General features: G+C 37.1%; 1 protein-coding gene across 1 annotated transcript in view; it reads right to left on the bottom strand.

Annotated features, from left to right (window-relative positions):
• The window catches only part of LOC109111769 (cyclin-dependent kinase 6-like), a 34,279-nt gene extending 11,839 nt beyond the window's left edge, over positions 1 to 22,440 (bottom strand). The window contains exons 1-4 of the mRNA XM_042776961.1: positions 21,647 to 22,440; positions 19,782 to 20,110; positions 17,497 to 17,632; positions 9,483 to 9,650 (exon numbers count right to left, since the gene is read on the bottom strand). Coding sequence (XP_042632895.1) covers positions 9,483 to 9,650; positions 17,497 to 17,632; positions 19,782 to 20,005 — 528 coding nt within the window. The 5' untranslated portion in view covers positions 20,006 to 20,110; positions 21,647 to 22,440. The remainder of the gene's footprint in view (positions 1 to 9,482; positions 9,651 to 17,496; positions 17,633 to 19,781; positions 20,111 to 21,646) is intronic.
• Positions 22,441 to 22,822: the final 382 nt, after the last annotated feature.

The following is a 22,822-nucleotide window of genomic DNA, read 5'->3' as shown; positions in this document are numbered from 1 at the left end:
GTATTTTGGTGCAAAAAGTTTTCAGTAATAAAATATTTTAATTATACATTATGGCTGGACTAAATGCACAGTCTATTTTTGTGTTTGCTGTGCTTGCACATTGCAGGCATACTGAACAAGCCTCCCTCCTCACCTCCAACTATGTTTTTCTTGGGACGAGCCATTCTTTGTTTCCCAGTCAAATGGGCTGTAAACACTATTATTGTGAAGCCCAAGGGTTTTCCCCTAAAAATCTGTTTAAAATGGCAACAATACTACCAGATTTGGAGATTGGAGAAAGATATATGAAGGCCCAAGCAAGCAGCACGCATAAACTGTATACAGTAAAGAAATAAAAACTCCACAACTGTTGCCAAAGTATGCAGAGCTTACAGGAATGCTGTATGGGGCCCTCTCTGAGCGAACAAAGAAAGCGCAGTCAGACTCCTTTTCCCCAGTGCTACCACATCCGCACATCATTAGTTGGAAAATTCCTGATATATGCTGTAATTTCTTTTTTTTTTTTTTTGCTCTGGTACAGGCAAGGCTTTAATATCCAGATGCCATTGGATCCTGCAACGTACCCCCAAATCAGTCCGCCCAGATTTTCCCAGTTGGCCTGCAGCCATCGGTCTGTCAACAAATAATACTGACAAGGTCCGGGAGCAAGGGTTCAGTGCTCTCTGTGGACCGCTAGCAAAAGAGGTCACACAGGAAATACCAAATAAGACGCTCCCTGTGCATGGTATTTTGCCACTCTTTGTGTGTCTGTTGGTGTTTGGAAGCCCCTTGCTTTCTCCGCTTGATTTTTTCTCTCTTCCTTTCTCTTTTTGAAATACCGGGGGAGATATCTAAACATTCACAGAGTGTGCCGCACGTGCTCTCCTGTGTGCCATGTTTTCCTTTTTCCAGACGTGCCGCTGCCTCTGAGTCTGTCCAAAGCAGAAGCACATTGTCTGGCAACGAACAAGACGCTGCGCTCAGCTCAAACCAGAACCGGTCTAAAAAAAAAAATCTGGCTGGATTCAGCTGAACCTAAACAATTTTTCATAATTAAGATTTATGATTTGGACAGAATGTCTTGCTAAGAAACATAACTATTTGGAAAACTCAGCGTACCAACCCCCCTGTGCCTTTCAAAACTTGTTTCAATGGCAAACGCCCATAGCTTGTTTCAGCCTGGCTACATTTTTGCTAAATCTAAGTGTCATGGTCACATGGGAAAGGTTTTATGTGAACAAAACTCTTTCGGGAAAGTGGAAGCACTAAAGCACATGTGTCTGTGTATCTCCTCGAAAGTGTGACCTCTTTTGAAGTGTAAGAGTGGGACGGGGGGTCCTACCAAACGATGAGAATTTGATCTTGTTCCAAACTTGTATAACTTACTTTCACTTTTGTGTTCCACAGAAGAACATCATACAAGTTTGGAGTGACATGCGGGTAAGTAAATGCTGACAGAATTTTTATTTTTAGATGAAGAATCCTGTAAGAAATATTTGATTTGAGTATCACTAGCTTCATGTTGCTATGACATGCAACAAATGTTCCAAACAAAGCTAAAATAGAATGTACTCTGTTTAAACATGTTTAAACCATTAAGTTTCTGTCAGACTTCCACTAGCAAGCTTAAACTCTCAGTTTGAAGGTGAAGATCTAATTGGATATTCTTGGTTTACACTGTACAATAAAGCTGAGCCCAAAATGGAAATCCCATTAAGCATATTCATTTCGTAAGAGGGGTTGAATAATTTCTGCTGTCGAATAATGAGTCATTTCCCCTCCCCACACGTGTATTGAAACAACGACAGCCTCATTTAGAAATGCCTAGCTTCACTTTTGATCAGAGCAGAGACTTTTAAACACAACAGGTTGTCTGTGTGTCTCTTCCTATTCATGCTCACATCACAATGATTATCATCTGCAACAGCCTGCAACCAGGAGAGATTAGAAGAGGCGTGAGTCTCCGGCTGCAAATCTGACCAGACGTGCTTAATGAGAGGACAGATGGAGTGGGCCGTTAATTGCATTATCAGTTTGTTGGACTGTGGCCCTACTTGTCAAGCTGTTTGGATAGCCAAAAAAGCCTAGCTCATCTCATTCATCTTCAGTAGCTACTATCCAGCATTGTATGACCAGTCAAGCTGTGTAAATTGATCAAAAAAAGTTGCAAACGTATATTTGTACACTTTGCCATATGAACAAACAATCAGAAATGATACTCATATTCTTCCGTAAGCACACAAAACTTTAATGACTCGAAATTAATGATAACTGTTCAGTGAGTCAAATGTTGATTCAGTAGCCACACTAAAACATTAGTCTGAATACCTAAAAAAGACTTTTGGAGCTACGTCCTTAATGCAACAGGAAGTCAGACATTTTGAAATTCTTCTGTGATTTTTGTACAGTTTTTACCATTTTCAGGCCTCATACTTTAACGTACTCCTCCTACAGTTCTAATCGTATCATCTTCAAATTTGTTGAGTGTAATCATAAGGCCTTGGCGATGCTAAATTGCAAAGATCTTGAGTTTTCGTTGATGGGCGTGTCCCTGGAAGCAAAATTCAATGTTTGCCATGCTGTAACTCAGGCAAACAATGTCCAATCTGCCCCAAACTTCACACGTTTGATAGGAGTTCTATCCTGAACACATGTCCAAGACCATATTCAGTTATAGCCATAGCGTCACCTGCTGGCAACAGGAACTGACATGTTTAACACTGTTATGGACTACTAGCAACATATTAAAAAGTGTCAGCAAGTGTAAAATAGGCTAGCAACATGCTAGAAACATGCTAAAACAACATGCTTGCAATACTTAGCTAAGTGCAAAAGCATGCTATTAACCCTTTAAAGCAGGGATGTTTTGCCAATCATTATGACATATTTGGGTCTTTAGCGACCTGGGCCTATATATCCAACACGGATGGATCTCTAACTGTGCAATAGCCTGAATTTCTCTTGATATTTTAATAACAATTACAAAAGAATAAAATAAAGCATTTAGTTACCTTTTGGAGCTTAGAAGGGTTCAATTTGAGCAGATGATTTTACTATCACTGTCCCTGACTGTCATCGTCAGAACGCACTTCCCCAGTGCATTCAGCATCTGGCTCATATTCGCGATCTCAACCATATTCTCAAAACTATCGTTTTCAAAGACTTTAAAATCAATATTTTGATCACTGGCAGCTTATTCACCACATTCACCATCAAATGACAGTGACACTCATTGAGTACAGTAATTCCTCTGCAGTAAAGCCATTTGAGCCAGTCCTGTTATTGCTGATGATATTCTTTTGTTTTATGCCTGCGGTAATTAGGCTTTGAGTAAAACATCATGTCATCGTTGTTTATTAAACAGTGCCACCTTGAGGAATAAAGGTGAATTGCATTTGAGTCATCAGATATTTAATTGTTGTTGCACAGGAAAAATATCCTTACACTCTATTACGTACCTCGGGTCGCTAGCGACCCTATACACTTTTTTACAAAAAAATCAACAGAATACAGAAATTCTATTTCTATTCTAATTCTATTTATATTTTATTATTTTTTCCTTGTTATATTGTTTATAATGAATAGCTTGAGTAATACTAAGAAAGTTGGTGTATAACTTTAAAAAATGAAGAAGGGAAAGGTTAGTGAATGACGTCTCGGGTCGCTTAAGACCCGAGGTATGCATTTAAGGGTTAATGGAATAAATCAGGAAGTTGCAGTAACTCATGCATACAATGTCCAATTAGCCCCAACCTTAACATGTTTGATTAGAGCCCTGCCCTGAACACATCTACATGTCAATATTCTGTTACAATTACAGCACCACCTGCTGGTAGCAGGAAATGATATGTTTTACACTGTAATGTACTCTAAGCAACAATAAAATATGCCAGCGACTGCAAAACATGCTAGCAAAAAGGTAGAAACATGTTAAACCATGCTAGCAACATTTAGCTAACGGCTGAAACATGCTATTATTGGCATGAAACTGGAAGTTGCTGTAACTCAAACATACATTGTCCAAACCACCCCAAATTTAACAAGTTTGAGGTCTGTTGGCAACAGGAAATGGCATGTTTTACACAAACTCAAACAAGCAATGTCAAAATCTGCCCCAAACTTCACGTTTATGCTTTAATTCCTGGCTTGAAGATAAAATCATGCCAATATTCAAATATAATCATAGAGCTACCTGCTGGCAAAATTAACTGGCATGTTTTATACAAGCTTAAACATACAATGTTTGGCATGTTTTACACTAAAATACAATATTCAGTCTTTACCAAACTTCATTTTTGATAGTAGTCCTAGCCTGAAGGCATCTATAAACCAATATTCAATTATAGTCATAACACCACGAAATGACAACAGGATGTTTGGCACATATAAATGACCAAAGTTTCATAAAAGTCCTGGTCTGAAGACATTATATGGCATTATTAAATTAAATTAAATTAAATTAAATTTATGCATTTAGCAGATGCTTTTATCCAAAGCGACTTACAGTGCATTCAGGCTATAAATTTTTACCTATCATGTGTTCCCGGGGAATCGAACCCCCAACCTTGCGCTTTGTAACGCAATGCTCTACCACTTGAGCTACAGGAGCACTGTTATAATCAGCATTATTCAGTTATAATAATAGCGCCACTTGCTGCCAACAGGAAATATCATGTTTTACGCTAACTCACACATGTCCAGTCTGCAACAAACTTCAAATGTTTGATATGAGTCCTGGCCTGAAGACATCTACATGCCCAAATTTAGTTATAGTCACAGTGCCACCAACTGGCAGCAATAAGTGTGTAAAATACAAATGACGTTGACGTAGTCGTCCTATATTAACCTACTCATATCATGCTATGTTTTCCTAAAGCAAAATCCAAAACCCAACAGGAAGTCAATTATTTTGAATTTTCTCAGCAAATTTTGAGCCATTTTTGCCATTTGCATGCATTGTATTTTAACAAACTCATCCAAGAGATTTAATCATATCAACACCAAATTTGGTCAGTGTGATCTAAATCCCTTTGTGATGTTAAATTGCGAAGATTTTGAGTTTTCGTTGAAGGCCGTTTCTGTGGCAGCCTGACAAGTTTTGATGTTTTGCCATGAAAGAGGAAGTTGTTATAACTCAGGCATACAAAGTCCGATCTACCTCAAACTTCACGTTTGATAAGAGTCCTGCCCTGAACACATGCCCATATTCAGTTATAGTCATAGCTTCACTGGCTGGCAACAGGAAGTGACATGATTTACGCTGTAACATACTGTAACATACTCCTCATTGAGATTTAATGGCATCATCATAATTGGTCAGTCTAATCTAAAGGCTTTTGCAACGTTAAATTGCGAAGATCATAAGTTTTCGCTAAAGGGCATGTCTGTTGCGTCCTGACAAAATTCAATGTTTCGCCATGGAAGAGGAAGTTGTTGTAACTCATCCATACAATGTCCAATCTGCCTCAAACATCACACGTTTGCCAAAATTTACATATGCATTTAAATGCATATTGCTCACTGTTCACTGTTTTTCTGAAGCCACCAGGTGGAGGTGACTTCAGTTCCGAGGGCCCTTTCTATGCTGCTTGCAGCTTTAATTCAGACTGTAACTTGTGAGTCTTTTTAAACTTCTTTTCAAACATCTTTTTACTTCACTAAAGGAATTGGATTCATTAGATTCAATTGTTCATAAACCAGACCACATTGTTTGCATGATATACTGTAAGCAGTCAGAAGGATTCAAACTTATAAGTAATGAGTTTGTAAGTCTTTGAGAAGGATTCTTTAAAAGTACTGGCTCATAAGAATCAGTTGATCTTGAATCAGACCAATCTGTTTGTGTGATTGAGTCAGGCTGATTCAAACAGTTATGAGTTTTTTTTTAATGATTCATTAAAAGAACACACTCATCGTGAATCAGACTGTTGTGTCTTGGCAACTTAATCATTGATTCACACGTTACTTATGAGTTTGAGTGTCTTTTTGAACAATTCAAGTCATGAGAGTTATTTTTCATGAATCGGACCACACTATTGGCATGAATTAATCAGCCAGAATTATTTGCAACTGGTTCATACGAGTCATTTGTTTATAAACAAAATCTGTTTCTGTGATTCACGTAGTCAGACTGATTCAAACTGGCGAGTCTGGTGAGTTTTATGAGTTTGTGAGGCTTTTTGAACAATTAGTAAAAGATCCAAGTCACAAGTTTAATTAGTTTAAATTGTGCAAACAGATTGGAATGAAGCACAAAAAGTTTTTCTGATTCAAACTGTTTACCCTTGAGGTTGAGAGTCTTATTAAACGATTCTTTAAAAAATGAATTAAGTCAATTATTTGTGAATCAGACTGTGGTTGCACTATATAATTTTGAACCAATAAAACAGCTCATAAAAGATATTTGTTCTTTAATTTTTAGAGTTATGAATCATTTTGTAAATTGAAGCCCCAAAACCATTAGATGTCAAATGACACAATCGGCTTCAGATTTTAACATATCTGTCATCCACATTTGTTCAGTGAAACTCAATCAGCATTAAATTGTGTGATGGTTTGTGTTAGAGAACGAGAGTCTAGCAAGCTATGGTCGCTAAGTGATACAAACATAAGGGATTCATTCTACCATGAGAGGGGAAGATAAAAGGACCAAACAAGCCCATTCTCTTTGTTCAATGCAAAAATGTTTGGAGGCCTTACATAAGGAGCATAGCAATAGATTAACGTATGCTTACTTAACACTTAAAGATGTAAAAAATGTACAACAATGTGTCAGATAAATGATCTGAGGCATTTGCCTGCTGTTCCCTAAATCCAATTTCATGAGCAATGCGGTGCACATGATGTTTGCTTGAGCAGGATCCTAATCGCTTTCATGGGACAATCCTCTATTTCTACAGACAATCCTGCCTCTATTTCTACAGTAACACCATTTGGTATAAAGGAAGAGTCTGCAATTGATTTCAACCCATACACTACACTAGATTACAGTTTGTATGCATTGTAGTGTCAAGCACAGACTCTCGCTGTACATGAGTTAAGATAAAAGCAACCAATAGGCTCACTGGACATGCCTGTACCTACATTTTTGCAAAACTCCAAAAACATACCTACATATACATTTTACTGCAGTTTCCAGCTGAAATGAACACTAGAGGTGATAAAACAAATACAACTTTTGTTCCTTCACAAAAATGCTCTTCTGTAACATCCGTGCCACAGGGATGCGCTGTTTCTACGTGTATTTAGCTATGATTTGAAATAAAACAGCACATCCTTGTGGCACGGATGATACAGAAGAGCATACACAGCATACAGTGATATGGAGAGACACAGAGGAGACCATTCTGTGTTCTGTCGTATTCTGACGACGACTTTCATACCTTTTATGGACCTTGACACTGTTATTTACTTGGCAGTCTATGGGACAATCTCAAGCCTCCAGATTTTCATCCAAAATATATTAAATTGTGTTTCAAAGATAAACTGAGCTTTTACAGGTTTGGAATGACATGGGGGTAAGTGATTAATGACAAAATTTCATTTTGGGGTGGAGTATCCCTTTAAGTTTAAAGTAGGGTTTAGTGTAGGTCATCCATTATTTTCAAACACATTAGAGAATTAAACGTTTGGCTCCACTCACCGGACATTTAATTTTCAAACACTGTAATAAAACTTTGCAGGATTGACGTTCATCTGCTTCAGATAAAACTGAACATGCATTTAATGCCACACCCTGGACATTTCACTCTGAAAAAGTGTCACGAAAATGTGCAAGAAGCAACATTCATCCAATGAACCTGGGTTGGAAAAAAAGGCATCTAATTCATTCAAAAAGGAAAAAATAAAAGTTACTGTGTCTTGTGTCTGTGCTTTAGGCTGTCAATCAGAGGTGGACAAAAGCCACCAAGAGAACCAGAGTCATTCTAATGATCAACAATGGTCTGGACCCATGAGATTTGTAGGGTCAGTCTAATCTCCACCTCTCTGTGCACCCCATGGGTGGTCCATTCAGCCCTTGGTTGCTTGGTTTTTCTCATCTACAAGGCGGGAACAGAGTGGAAAGCCAGTAAAGCTGAGTTTTGTAGTCCCTATTAACATCTTTAACAACAATGCTGAAAAGTATATAAGTAAATATGCTTACAGTAAAGGCTTAATCACATACATGTTATGAAAAAATACTTATAATAAAATTAGGTTAGTACCACCAAACACTGCACAGAAAAACCCCAAAGGGGATATTTCTTTATGCTTTATGCAAAACAGATATCATTTACTTCATACAAACTGTCTGATTCAACCTCTTTGCATTGAGAATGGTAGTCTGTTTTGAATCATCGTAATTCTGCAAGCATTCTGGTGGGCAGTTATGACTCAGCCAGCTGGTCCATTCAGCACTCCTCAAGTCTTTGAATGTACAGTTTATGTCAGCATTGCAAACTAGTAGCTAACACTGAGTGTTGTCATAGAATGAGGAGCCAAAATCCATAACAGCACGTTTGCTTTTGCATACACAATAACGACATTCCTGTAACTGTCAAGAGTGAGAGAGGAAATGGATTTTTTTAGCTGCTTGAAGGGCGGGTGATAGGGGGATTCCAGGCACAGGCGCATTAATCAGGAGAGCCAGAGAGTCCATGCTCACTGTAAGCAACCCCCTGCCTTATCTATCGCCCGTTTTTTTTTGTTTTGTTTCTCAGTATGTGTGGGGTGGGGTAAAACAGGGGATATTTTCTAGTGGTAGATTCCCAGGTGAACTCACAGAGACTCTACCGCCCAACAACTTAACACCCAGCAGCCCCTTATTAAAGAACTGAAACAACGTTTTTTTGCACAGCAGCCAAAACCACCGAAACCACACAACTGACAAAAGCTACTGGCAGTCATTCAGATTCTGCAAACTGAATGAGATGTAAAAAAGTGGGTTAATGTAGCATGCTCTTGCACTCCTTTGTGTATGTGATATGGACCATGGTAACAACTGTAATAAGATATGATAAATTCAATATTTGCATCTTGACATCTTAACTAAATTAAAAAATATAATAAATCAGCCATGTAAAATATGCACAAAAAAGCTGCTGACTTAACCTACACTTTCTCAAAGAAAAGAAAACACACAATGTCCGTTTAAAGTCTGTGCGCTATCTTTTGAAATCCTCAGGAGAATTTGATATCAAATGTTGGCGTCCATTTCATCACAGCTTAGGCCACTTTGTGAGGCAAAAGACATGGGACAGCCTCTGCAGGTTTCATTTTACACATTATGCGCTCGTTTTCAGGCACATGTCTGATCTTTCAGTGCTATATTTGATTGGACATCACCCATATTTGTCTCCAGGGACCAAGACAACATCAAATACATTAAATACATGTACTGTACTTCAGGCTACAAAGGGAAATGTTTGACATGTGTCACCTGTGTGTGTGTGGCATTTTTATGACATCATATGAAAAAAAAAAAAAAAAATAGCTTCAGACACTTGTGCAACCCCATTACTCACCACGGAAGTAAGAGCCATCTGAAAGCTGTAGATCCGAGCCAGACCAAAATCAGCCAGCTTGATCTGTCCTCCACTGGTGACTAGAATGTTTTGAGGCTTAAGATCTCTATGAACTACACGGTGAGAGTGGAGGAAATCCAGACCCTGCAGCAGCTGGTACATCATATCCTGCCAAAACAAGGCCAGAAGACCAGAGTCATTCCAAATATCTTTTAATAACCTGAAGTGGATTCAAAAAAACACTGAAAAGGACTAATATCAAGATACACACACACATACATATACATATGTGACCCTGGACCACAAAACCTTCAGTCGCTGGGGTATATTTTTAGCAATAGCCAAAAAAAACATTGTATGGGTTAAAATGATTGATTTTTCTTTTACGTAAAAAAATCATTAGGATATTAAGTAAAGATCATGTTCCATGAAGATATTTTGTAAATTTCCTACCGTAAAATATATATTTAAAAACTTAATTTTTGATTAGTAATATGCATTGCTAAGAATTCATTTGGAAAACTTCAAAGGGGATTTGGTCAGTATTTTTTTTGCACCCTCAGATTCCAGATTTTCAAATAGTTGTATCTCGGCCAAATATTGTCCGATCACAAAAAACCATACATCAATGGAAAGCTTATTTATTCAGCTTTCAAGGGATGTTTAAACCTCAATTTAATAAAATTGACCCTTATGACTGGTTTTGTTGTCCATGGTCACATATATATGTGTGGGTGTGGGGAGGGAAACAGTGTGCATGTGCCTTTAAACCTAAAGTATGGCAGATGTTGATAACCGACATGACGGCAGAGCAGGAAAGACATACAGCCTTAAGGTTCCATCCCTGTAGGGCCTCTGCTTCCCTGCAGCTGTCCCGGGATCACAGCTAATTGTGAATTGTCTCGTTCTGCCTATGGGCCAATATGAAATCAGACCATGATACTGAAACTCAAAACAAACAAGCAAAAAAAAAAAAAAAAAAAAAAAATTGAAAGAAAATTGAGAGGGTAGGGGGGAGGTGGGGGCAACCTAACTGTCATTTCCTTTGGTAGAAATTGACGATAATGACTGTAGAAGGTTTAACTGGCAAATAGATAAGAAAAAAACAAATAGGGCAATCTGTAAAGAGGGGATAAAAAAAAAGTCATCGGGTCAGGGGAGCATTTGCTCACAGTTGCTGCTTGACTTGTTCAAAAAGAAGAGGTATCAAGCGGTGGCAGCCTACCCCTGAGAAACCCGCTGCCAAGACCTCACAAGTGACATGGATCTTAGCCGGCAGCACTGTTCATTCCCCGACCAGCTGGTGAGTGATTAAAACCACTGAAACAATGGGGTGCACACTCAAGCAGAAAACAGCAAGCGGCGCGAGTCAGACCAGGCGAGGGGAAGGGGATGGAGGTCCTCACAATGTGCGAACTGGGGGCCTGCACTAGGGAACGCGTGTGTGTTAGAGTCAGGCAGCCAGCATAAACAAGGTGCTTTTCTGAATGCCCATCCAGCCATGACCTCTCAGACCTTCAGGCACAGGCAGTTATTCTCAGAGCTCCTAAAACGGCATCACCCCCTACCACCTTCTCTGTCTTAGCCTAAAATAGCCCACGGTTGGCCCACTTTTGCCTTAAAACAAAGGTGAAAAGAAAGGGAAAGGTACACAACTGCCTCAGAAGAGTGACCCGAGGATAATCACCTCCTCCCAACTCCTCTAAACACATTTTAAGTAGCTTGTGTACCTTTTATGTACGTGTTATGTATCTAATTATCATGACAAACAGAGTCTGTGTTCATTTTCAGTGGTGTTTCTAGAGGAAAATCTGCAGATTGTGTCGTTTAAATGTGTAAATTGGTTGCTGAATATAATATTTTATAATAAATATTTCCATTCAAAAGTTTGGGGTAAGATTGTTTTAAATAAATGACTACCTTTATTCAGAAAGGATGTATTAAATCAGTCGAAAGTGACAGTAAAGACATTAAAAATTTACAAAAGATTTCTATTTCAAATAAATGTTGTTCTTTTAAACTTTCTATTCATCATACAAAATTTTAAGCATAATATTAAAGGTTTTCAACATTGATAAGAAATGTTTCTTGAGCACCAAATTAGCATATTAGGATTATTTCTGAAGGATCATGTGATACTGGAGACTGGAGTAATGGCTGCTAAAAATTAATTACTTTTTAAAATATGTTTCAATAGAAAACCGTTATTTTAAATTGTAAAAAATCTTATCAACCCCAAACCTTTAACTGATAATGCATAATTATCCCCAATTTTCAATGTATAAACAGAAAGTGTTGCTTCATTTACAAATGAACAACTTTCGAATTCTAGAGAATTCTGTGGGTATAGATACCTCCTATTTATTAACAGTAATTTAAGTGTTAAATATTATTTCAGTTATAAGTGATCTGCTTAAGTGATACTCTGTAAAGCACTTTAGTTTAGTGGAAAATCTCATCTTGATATACCTGTCATACAATCTCACATTGTAATCTCAAAAGGAGTAGCCTAACAGGTGGAATCTGAATGATTCTTTAAAGACAGTTCTTTGTTCTAACATGCAATTCACACAACAGAGGCAACGTAATTTATAATCAAAACATAAATGCCTCAAATTAAACCAACAGTACCAACCTGAAATAACAAGGCTTTGCTGGGAGGCATTCAGACTAGAAAGAAAGGAAAGATTTGATAGCACCTGTCTTAAAGAACCTCTTCTTGGAAAAAGGGCGGAAATAAAGCAGAGGAGAGAGTGGAAGAAAGAACAAAAACAGCAGTCAAAACAGAGCTTCCAGAAGGCACCCCCTTTCTTATGCTAATTCATGAGAGGCAGCCATATTGTTTATTGTACCCTGGCACAATGCAGGACATCTGCCAGTTAGCATTAGTGTAATTCCTTCCCCATGCTTCATTAGGCTCTCCTTTATGGACCAGAGACAGGCCTCGGGAAGGCGCGGGGCCGGAGAGCCTAGCCGCACTCCCCAACGCAGGGCCAGCCGCTTGATCTCCTTCCAGCTCATTTGATTCCCGGGGCCTCTCGCATCAATTAGCATGCGGTGGGTCTGAAATGGGGCAGAAGTGGGCAGTTTGGAGGCTGGAATGGGGTGGAGGCTGGGACCTCTGCAATCTGGTGTCCTTAGGAGGGTGGTGAATAAGGTTGCTGGGCATCTTTGGGAGGGCTACACGGTCTGCAACTGATGTCTGTTATCTGATGTCTGTGTGGCCTGACAGAATGAAGTGTCACTAATGCATATTCAAGAGCTCTTTGGTTAAAATATTCAGACTCTGGAAGAGTGTGTATTGCATAAATTAAGTATAAATGGCTATTAATTTATATTTAATAAATTTTTAGGTACAGTAGGTCTATTAAATAGTAGCACTCAAGCAAAATGAATAAAGTAATCAAAATGCAAAAATAAGGCACTGCATAGACTTAACTTTATGAATTAAATATACATTGATCCTTATTAAAGCTTCTAAAGTTAGTCAAGATTAGTGAGTGATTTTCTGTTTCTTTTGTTATTTGATTACACATGAAACTCATGTTGCTTGATACAGACAGCAGCTACTGAGAGCTGCAAGAATCCAATTTATTGATACACACATTTTCTATCTTATCTGTTTATGTTCACTTAGGTCACAAGACAAGATGGGCATTTTAACGTAATGTGTGCATATTTGACCGTTGAAGCGCAATGACTCATGAAACTTTGGCTGGATTTTTTTTTTTGGTATTGTAGTAAGGTGAATTTAGTTTGAGTTTTGAAAAAGTTTATGATGTACTGATTGTAGTTTGCGTAAAGGATGCATTTTTCTCTGGGTCTGAGTGAAATTATTGGATAGCATTATATTGTAGACAGATTGGAGATTAATCCTGATTAACATGCCGCTACAATAAAAACCATTTCATTAAAATACATTTAAAATAGTGTATTTCTATTATCCTCATCAGGACTATGGTGACAGCAGCGCGGACAATCGCTTAGCTTGCTCACATAATTTCACTATATTCTATAATGGGAAAAACGTAACGTTTTAACGATGTAACGTCTAGTTATTATGAGAAAATATGTTGTTTTAACAATATAACATCTCATTATTACGACATAATTTAGCGGAAAAAAATTATATGCGTGTGGCAGCAATGTGTCACCGTAGGACTTGAACCAATGGTCGTGGCGGGTCAAACACTAACAAAAAGGTTAAGGATTGTTTCCTACTTCTTTTGTAGATGTTTTGCTTTTTCTCTTTCTTTGGTTTGCGTTTGCTTTTAATGTATTCTTGTTTTGGAAATTAAATTACTCAAAGCTAATATAATGTCCTGTTATTTATGTACCTGTATGTAAAAGGTATTTGTGCAATAAATGATAGGCTATATATACAATGGGGTTGGTATGCTAAAATGCTGTCAATGTAATTTTAATAGTTACATTAAAGTATGATAAAGACGTGGAATCGGCATATGCTCAAATGTTAGTAGATATGAAAATATACAAAAAGTTACTTTGTACATAAATATTTCCGAACAGTTCACAGGCACTTTTACTTCTAAAATGATTTGTGGTGAATTAGTCTGGTCTGGTTCTGTTCATCATTGATAGGGTGAGAGCAATTCAAACTTACTGGCTGTGGAAATCAGCGGGTATGGCTTATTATACTACAAGGAAAACGCCGTAAATAAAGCATGCTTAAATACAGCGTTTTTTTTTTTTTATTTGCGTTTTTTTTTTGTGTTTTCTGTTATCAGGACGGCGTATTTGATGGCGCTAATGCTGTTTTAAATGCTATAAATGCATATGTAAACGTGATTTAACTACAGTGTAATTCTGACTCTCAGAATTCACAATCACGTGCTGTCTGTGAGAGAGGCTGCTTTTAGTGATCGTGCTTCAGCTGTGTGAAAGCCTGAGTACTGCACTTAACTAATTTTAATATCAAGCACGTCACACGCTTTATTTTCCCAATCATGCATGTTTTTTGTTCACTCTTAAAATGTCTATGCTGCGTGGATATATAGAGTTTGGCACGGCCAGTGTGCATTCTATGGGCTCAAGCAGAGCTGTACACACACTGCGCTGCTGCAGCAGGTCGACACAACTCAGGAAATACGGCTCCTATTAAAACGCATTCATAGAGTAGGCTACAGGTAGGCCTACTAGTAAAATGTGGAATCGTACCGTTTTAAAAGCAGGGTACCACGTTACCTTTTCAGTACCGGTATATCATGCAACATAATGGGGTGTGATTTGTGAGCTAACCAGAGAGGGGATGTTTTATTTATTTATATATATATATATATATATATATATATATATTTTTTTATATATATTTTCTTGAAAATATATCAAATATCAAAGATGAACATATAGATTACCTTTGGCAGCTGTTCAAGAAAAACTTTTACAATAAATATTCTGATCTTGAGATTAGTTTCGATATTTAACCACTATTTATACTTGGTTACAATGACAATGACAGAATATTTCTGCCAGGAATGCAAAATCAATCGGGAGTTGATTATATTTTGAATAGAATAATGTGACAAACCTGTAGGCTACATATTCAATTGCATTTGCTTCCATTTATTTTTGATCAATGCTTCGCTACACAACATTCAAACTTTTACTCCAAAAGTGTGCACATTATGTATTCACACATTTACCTCATATTTCTTTCAATAGAATACAACCATAATTTCTTGACTCACAGAAAAGACGATCCAGCAGTCAATACTTCGTGATCATAATTCCCACATTACGGTGACAGTTCTGCGTTTTGTCTCATAATACATTAACGCATCAGTTTATTATATACAATATCTGCATTAGGTCACAGTAGAGTAAGCTTTGAGCAAAAACATTGTGTATTAATCTTACACTGTCATGCGTGCTGACTTTCTGAAAGGTCCTGCATGGATAAAGGCATGTGAATCAGGATCACGAAACCCAGACAGTCTCTATTAAGCTAAAGTTAAAGTCCATTTCTGATTTTATTGTTGTTCGAATTGTCATGTTGCAGTATTTTACTTAATAAAAAATATTTTTATTTTTTGGTATTTTATATGCTCTGTTTGTGGTTGGTGTAGCATCACCCGGGGGATATTTTTTTTCTGATGGGTTGTTTTTTTTCTGATAAATAGATCAGAAGGAAGCCCTAAATATTGCACACAAATTTATAAATTTATTTGATATTGATAAATTTATTTGAGTAATATTGTGAAATATTTAACTTTTTTTCTATTTGAATATATTTTAAAATTTTAATTATTTTTGTGAGGGCAAAGCTGAATTTTCAGGAGCCATACTCCAGTCTTCTGTGTCACATGATCCTTCAGGAATCATCCTAATACGCTGATTTGATGTAAAACAAAACAAAACAAAAACAAATCTTATTCTCATCTCATCTTGTTATACAATTGTGCTGCTTAACATTTTCTTTTCTTTTCTTTTTCTTCTTTCTTTCTTCATTCTGAAAACTTGATTCTTGGATTCTTTCAATAGAAAACTCAAAAGAACAGAATTTAAAATATTTTTTTTAGTAACAATGTAAAAGTCATTACTGTCATCCTTTAAATTAAGTCTTTTAGGTCTAACAGACAATCACTGGGGAAAATGCAAAGAAACCACATATTTATCTCAAACAGAGATTCAAACCAAGACTGCGTTATGTTCAAAAGTCCCTCTCGATACACAATCCTTCCTTAATGATACACAAAACTTGCAGAGGAAACTGCTTAGGTGTCACTTTTTAACTTTTCAAATGTTTCTTAGCTTCTGATTCCATTTTAATTTGGCACAAGTGACAAAGAGAGAGATATGGTTTTTTTCCAGCACTCAATGTAAGATGTCCTAGGGGGAGAGGTAGCGAAATATGATAAATGGATTTGAAAGACTACCATGTGGGAAAAGTCAAAATAGATTACGGCAAAGTAGATGATCTGGACGAAAAAAATCCAACATTTCCGCTCAAAGCTTTCTGGATGAACGTAAGAGGATACCGATACGGGACATACAACAGGCTTATTTCTAGACTTATAAAAATGATATCTGGCCTGAATTACTTATTGCCCCTTAAGGAAGCCCTTTGCAGTCCACAGGTTCATTCTAATGAAAGGCTGAGAGGGAGGCCACTAACATACACAAACCCTTCGCATGCACAGACACACACACACACACACATATATACTGAAGCAACATTCCTCTGGCCAATCTTTGGTGAAAGCCAGAGCTGAATGAAAATAGAGGCACATAGGCACCCAGTCCTTTAATTAGAAACCCATCCACCACATGCACTGCCCATCAAAAGGACAGGCCTGTGTGATCCGAGGGAGCTTCATCCTTCATCTGCTGACTTAGAAGACCAAAACATTTTTTTGCTCAGGGTCTCAAAGTACAAATAAAAAAAAATCCTTATTATTTTCATTTTTAACATAAGAATACCTACTGAAAAATTATATGGAACATGGAAATGAAATTCTGCTTCAATTAAGCATCCATAAAACATGCTTACCTGTAACACAAATTTCTAATGTAGGTTTTCAATTTTTTAAATTTTCCCTCACTTTGTAGTATCAGTTCATTCTTTTCAGTTAAAGTTTAAGGTCATTGTAAACTGTTATGCACAATTCTTTACCCTGACTTATTTAAGATAAAACTGGATATTCAACTAGTAAAATTTAAGAAAAGATCTTGTTTTATCCGTAACAGTTAAGATATTTTGGTTGGAATGGAGTTAATTCATGACGTCAGCAAACACGGAAAGTCGTTTAAGAGGCAGAGCAAATTTTTTATTTTAATTAAAATATTATAAAACACAATAATTATGAACACAATTATGAATCGTGCACAGTAAGACCAGGATTTACATTGAATATGTGCCTTTAACAGCAAAAAGGGTTTGTTTTGATTTGTTGATGGTGACCTTAAACAATAAAAGTTCTCGACTGAATGCATCAGGTTACTGTTTCTTAGCCTGATTGTCAATACTGAGTCTAATTTGCTGGTGTGATGGTACCTTTATGGTTTCAGGTGGCACTCCTGGATCAGGTGCTTTCTCCAAATATGTGGTTAAATCTTGGTCCACGTGCTCAAAGACCAAAGTTAGTTTGGTTTCCCGGTCAGTCCTGGAAACTGTGCATACGTCAAACAACCTAAACAAGGGAAAGGCATAATCAAGAATGCTTTCATTAAAAGCTGTCCTCAAAATAACATTGGCATGACCTGTCAGCATAGCATCATCTCAATGCAAGATGGCCAAAAACTTAAAACTCCTATTTGTTCTTCAAGGACACATATGCATGCCCTATCACAAGATAAGATATTTGACAGAAGGGGAGAAATTCTCAAATTGCCTGATGTCGCTTGCAAAGATAATGAATTATCCCAGACTTTTAAGACAAAGTCAAATATCTGTAATCTACAAAAAGAATCTTTCATGGTAATGTTACTCGATCCCATGACATCATAAACTGAACCTCTCCAGGAAACGCTTCTGCTGGAATCCAGATTGTGCCTCCACAATGAAGCCTCTTAACCAGCAAAACATATGGCATGAATAATATTCTCATTATAAGCACTGAGAAGTTGCCTGCACTTTCACAGCATTCCAAACACACAGCCCTATAGGATTCTCAGGCCCCTACATCTCTTAATACTGTTTAATGTTTCATTTAAAACTATTTTCTTTCATTCGCTTTCATGCCTTGCACTCTACAAAAAAAATCTGTTCTATAGATCCCACATATACTTAAAACATTGGGGTCCAAAAGTCTGGAACCCCAATAAAAGAATTTAAAAAGTTGGAAGATTAAAAAAAAAGCTTTTGATGTATAACGAATGAGAAATATTTCAGATTATGCACTATTTCTAGGTCACTTATCAGGACACTGATCATGTTCTTCTATTGAAGCTCAGAATGCTCTTTGTACCATTTCAAATCATGCTGGAGAACATGATCATCAGGTCTTTGACAAACCTGTAGAGTTCACGCAGCTTGAATTTTTTTGCAAACCAGCAAAATTTGTCTGGTCTAGCCAAAAGACTAAAGTATACATGTTTAGCAGCTTTTAGTGCACAACAGTAAGGTTAAAGCCTATGACGTGAGTTCAGTCATCAGACGATAAGTAATTAAAATACTTCTATTCACAGTTGAAAAAGACAGCCGATTGCTTACAGATATTTGTACATCAATGGTTTCACATCTGCACAAGGTAAATTCTCAGAGCGGTGCATGTGTCAATGGTACAATTTGCATTTGGCACTCTAATTATCAAAACAATCGAAGCCGAATAGCTGTTCCTTGAAGACATCCTCATCTTAAATGCAAAGAGAGAAGACACAGTGGTTTGGTTCACTAGATAATTTTGCAGATATGCTCTGCTTTTATACCTAGGAAAGATGACTCATTTTATCATTATGGCTAGTGACTGGCAGACAAGTTTACATCAGGGGCCAATGCTGATACAAATATAGCAACAGGAATGCAGTAAAGGGCTCAAATTAAAATAACACTACATTTACATAATATTTTCTCAAAATTCAAATTTAATAGCATGCTCTCCGCACTTGAGCTATTTCAGCAACTAAAAACCGAGTGGGCATAACGCTCTGCAAGAAAAGTAGCTGACGGACGCGAATCCACCAAATTTATGCAGCCATCTTCAAATGGAAAGAAGTGTCTCGGTTTTCTTGAAGTTCTTAGGGGATCTCCCTTGAACAAGGGTCGATGAGTGCAAAATGACGTGACAGGAAATCATAGGCATGATATAGGCTATGTCTGAACCAACTTGTGGGCAATTTTACCCAAACAACTTAGGAAGCGTACACACTAGAGATCACTCAGTATTATGGACCAGACCTCCCCAGCTGACTAGAGGGACCAGTAGCACTTAACGTACTGAAACAAAGTTTTTTAACAACTGGTAGGGACAGGATTTTGAGTATAATATCCTCTGATATCAAGAAAAGTATATGTCAGCAGTCATATTTCATATTGTGGGCCACAGAAATATGCAGGAAATGAAACTTGTAATATGAGGAATAAAGTTATTTCCATTGCAGCACCAGGCTTTTCTTAATAAAAACATTTTGAATGTGCAACATCTTCTTCCTCGCTCCTTTAATCATGTTTTAAAATAATATAATATCAAGGTTATCTACTTTCAAACAAACCTACACCTTTGCAGGAAATACATACAACATAAGGAAGTATGTCATCATCTAAAATCAAACCAAAGCAGACTTGTTATCATGCATCCCTCATCAAAAGCACCACCATTCCCCCCCAATTTTTTTTTTTACCTGACCACATTGGGATGCTCAAAGGACTCCAGCTGCCTCAGCACCGCCACCTCGCGGATGGTTGACAGCGGCATTCCCTCTTCCTCGGTCTGCACCCGAACTCTTTTTAGGGCTACAAAGCGGCCCCCGTTCTTCAAATCCCGTGCTTTGTACACCTTTCCGTATGCACCTTCACCGATCTCAGCCACCGGCTCATATTGTTGGGTCAAGCTCTCTTTGTCCATTTTTTCTCACGGGTACTGCGTACTGCGGGGAATCCCGAAATGTGACGAGCGCGCGGATATTTCACAAAAGCATTATTGGGAGAGCGGCGCTGGCACGTGCACTGCCTGTAGAGCGCGAGCACAAAAGGAGGCAGAGGTAAACACCAAAGTGATCAAAGTTAAATCAAATCATATCTAAGCACTGAAGATAACAGACATGGAGCTTAAACCATAAATACAACATACACAAAGCTAGCTTAGCCGCCTTTACTGACAAATATCAAGGAAAGTCCTGTTAATATATTAACATTTGATGTTCACCAAAATAAAGCATATGTGTGAATGACAATTGATGTCCCAAATGATAAAAAGGAGAAATCTTTTAAATATCTAGTTAAAGTGCCACATTATTAGAATTACAGCCTGTGTTTACGTTGGTTTTGCCGCATACAAATCATCTCAAGCTAATGACTCTAAACGTGAATAACCTTCAATACTTGAACATGTGGTTGAACACACAACTTAATTTTTTAAAGAACTATTATTAATTAGAAATAAAAATAAGTTAGAAATATGAAAAAGTTATTTGGGTTTCTTGATTTGACCTGACCAAAACGTGTTTAAATGTTTTATATATATATATATATAGATATATATATATATATATATATATATATATATATATATATATATATATATATATAGGCTATTTATATAAAAAAAAATTATAATAATAATAATGGCCTTGACACAGTTATAAGGGTCTACACGGACCTCAATGTGATATTTCCTGTTTTCATAGATTTCTTGTCACATGACAACAAAATGGCTTCATGCATGCTGGTTAAACCACACTGACAGACATTTATATTCTATACTTTTAAACACAAATTAAAACTACCAAAAAAAAGAGAAAAAAAGGCCTTTAAAATATAACTTACTTTTTTTTAATTTTTAATTTTGATTTTTACAATTTCAACAGTTACACCACCCTGACATCTTTCACTTTAAGCCACACAAATAAAGACCTATATGTATTAAGTACAAATAATTTTAAATAATACATACATTTTATATAGGCCTATATATATATATATATATATATATATATATATATATATATATATATATATATATAAAATGTATATAATCATAATAGCGTTTAATTCAGAAGTTGAACACGTTAATCACAGGAAATGTCTATTCAACTAATTTTGTATGAATTTCGTATTTATTTATTTTCTGAATAACTTCACGTAAGTGATCAATAACTAGGCTACTAACCTTTGAGTCAACACATGCATGCCTAATGTAACTCGTTTCCGTACAGTAAACGACTGTAATAGACTCAAGCTTTGAATCTAACCCATGCGCCTACTGTCAATAAAAATAAATGGACTGAGTTTTCTAATGACAAGATTGTCCCTGCTCTTCTTTGTGCCACACAAGCCTAGAGCACGTGGTTGTCTACTGATTGCATCGTTTAGCTGTGCATATCAATAAACGCTTGACCTAAAGCGTCTACATTAGCTTCCATACTCAAACAACATGAACGCGTTTCTCTAATAATCCATCTAGAGTGCAAGCAAAGCCTCGTGTACAAACACGCGCACTGAATGTAGAAGTAACGCAAGTAAATGGGAGTCTGCTCGGTATAGTTACCCCGTTTGTTATATTCCGCCCGGAGAGTCTCGCGTCATTCAGAAACTTCAGTAACTTTCCCAGCGTCTCCACACGCATCACAGCTCGTGCAGTGTCCTCGCAACGGGCCACACAGGTAGTCGGATGGTGCACGCGCTAAGCCTCATCTCACAGCAGTACCACACCACTGCAACAACAAATCAAGCGAAAGATCGTCTGATCAGTCCCTCAAGAAAGCGGAGTGGATAAAAAAGTGACTGATTTTCATCGATCTGCTTTGGCCGTCCTTCCCCCTTTATGTTTTTGCCATCTATGCAGGAATATGCAGCGTGTGTGTGTGCTCGGTCTCCTCCTCGCTTTCCCACGCTGGCTGAATATGCCTTGACCCCCTTCAGAGCAGTTTGACACAGAGCAGGAGCGTTTCCGCATTCCTCACTGACTACAAAGACTAACCGCCTCCTCTTGCTTTCTCCATGCCTGCTCGCTCCTTCACCATTCATACTGCCTTTTTGTTTTTGTCTCGGTGTCAAAACGGGATCACCGCGGGGGAAAGAGCTGGGACGCGGAAAGGTTATTGGACGCATCAGCCCATCTAATGGAAACTTTGTGGATCTGAAAATCCAGATTAGTAAAGCAACAATTTGCGTCTTCTAAATGAATCCATATGTATTTATTTACCTTATCAACAACAACTGCACTTACGGACTGGCAGGGATCTTGTACCGTTAATATTCTTCAATATGTTAAATCATGTTTTTAAAAAAAAGACTTTTGAACTGGAGTGATAAGACAAGCTCTCGTTTCTACAGTACAAAATGTTGAACGGAAAAAGAATGTAATAATACTACAATAAAAACTTGTTTCGTTAACTTCCACCATTTAAACAGTGGAAATTATAACTTTACATGACATTGCAACTTTTACTATAAATTTGATTTGTTTTAAAAATAGAATTAACTAAAAAAAGGATTAACCTATATATTTTATAATCAACAATTTAAAACAAACAAAAAACATAACTTTGACAATATATTTTACCTTGAAAGTACATGCAATGTCCTTTTTATAGGGTGAAGGTGGTTAACTAAAGTTTTTATTGTATGATTTTTACATTCCTTTTCCATGTTGTCAAACTGTTTTTTTTTTTGTACAAATAAAAAATACTGATTTATTTTTTATTTATTATAATTGTATTAT

Source organism: Cyprinus carpio, chromosome A19 (genome assembly GCF_018340385.1).
Source record: "Cyprinus carpio isolate SPL01 chromosome A19, ASM1834038v1, whole genome shotgun sequence".
Classification (NCBI taxonomy): Eukaryota; Metazoa; Chordata; class Actinopteri; order Cypriniformes; family Cyprinidae; genus Cyprinus; species Cyprinus carpio.
The sequence above is the reverse complement of the archived record's forward strand: the minus strand, read 5'-3'. Positions and strand labels throughout refer to the sequence as shown.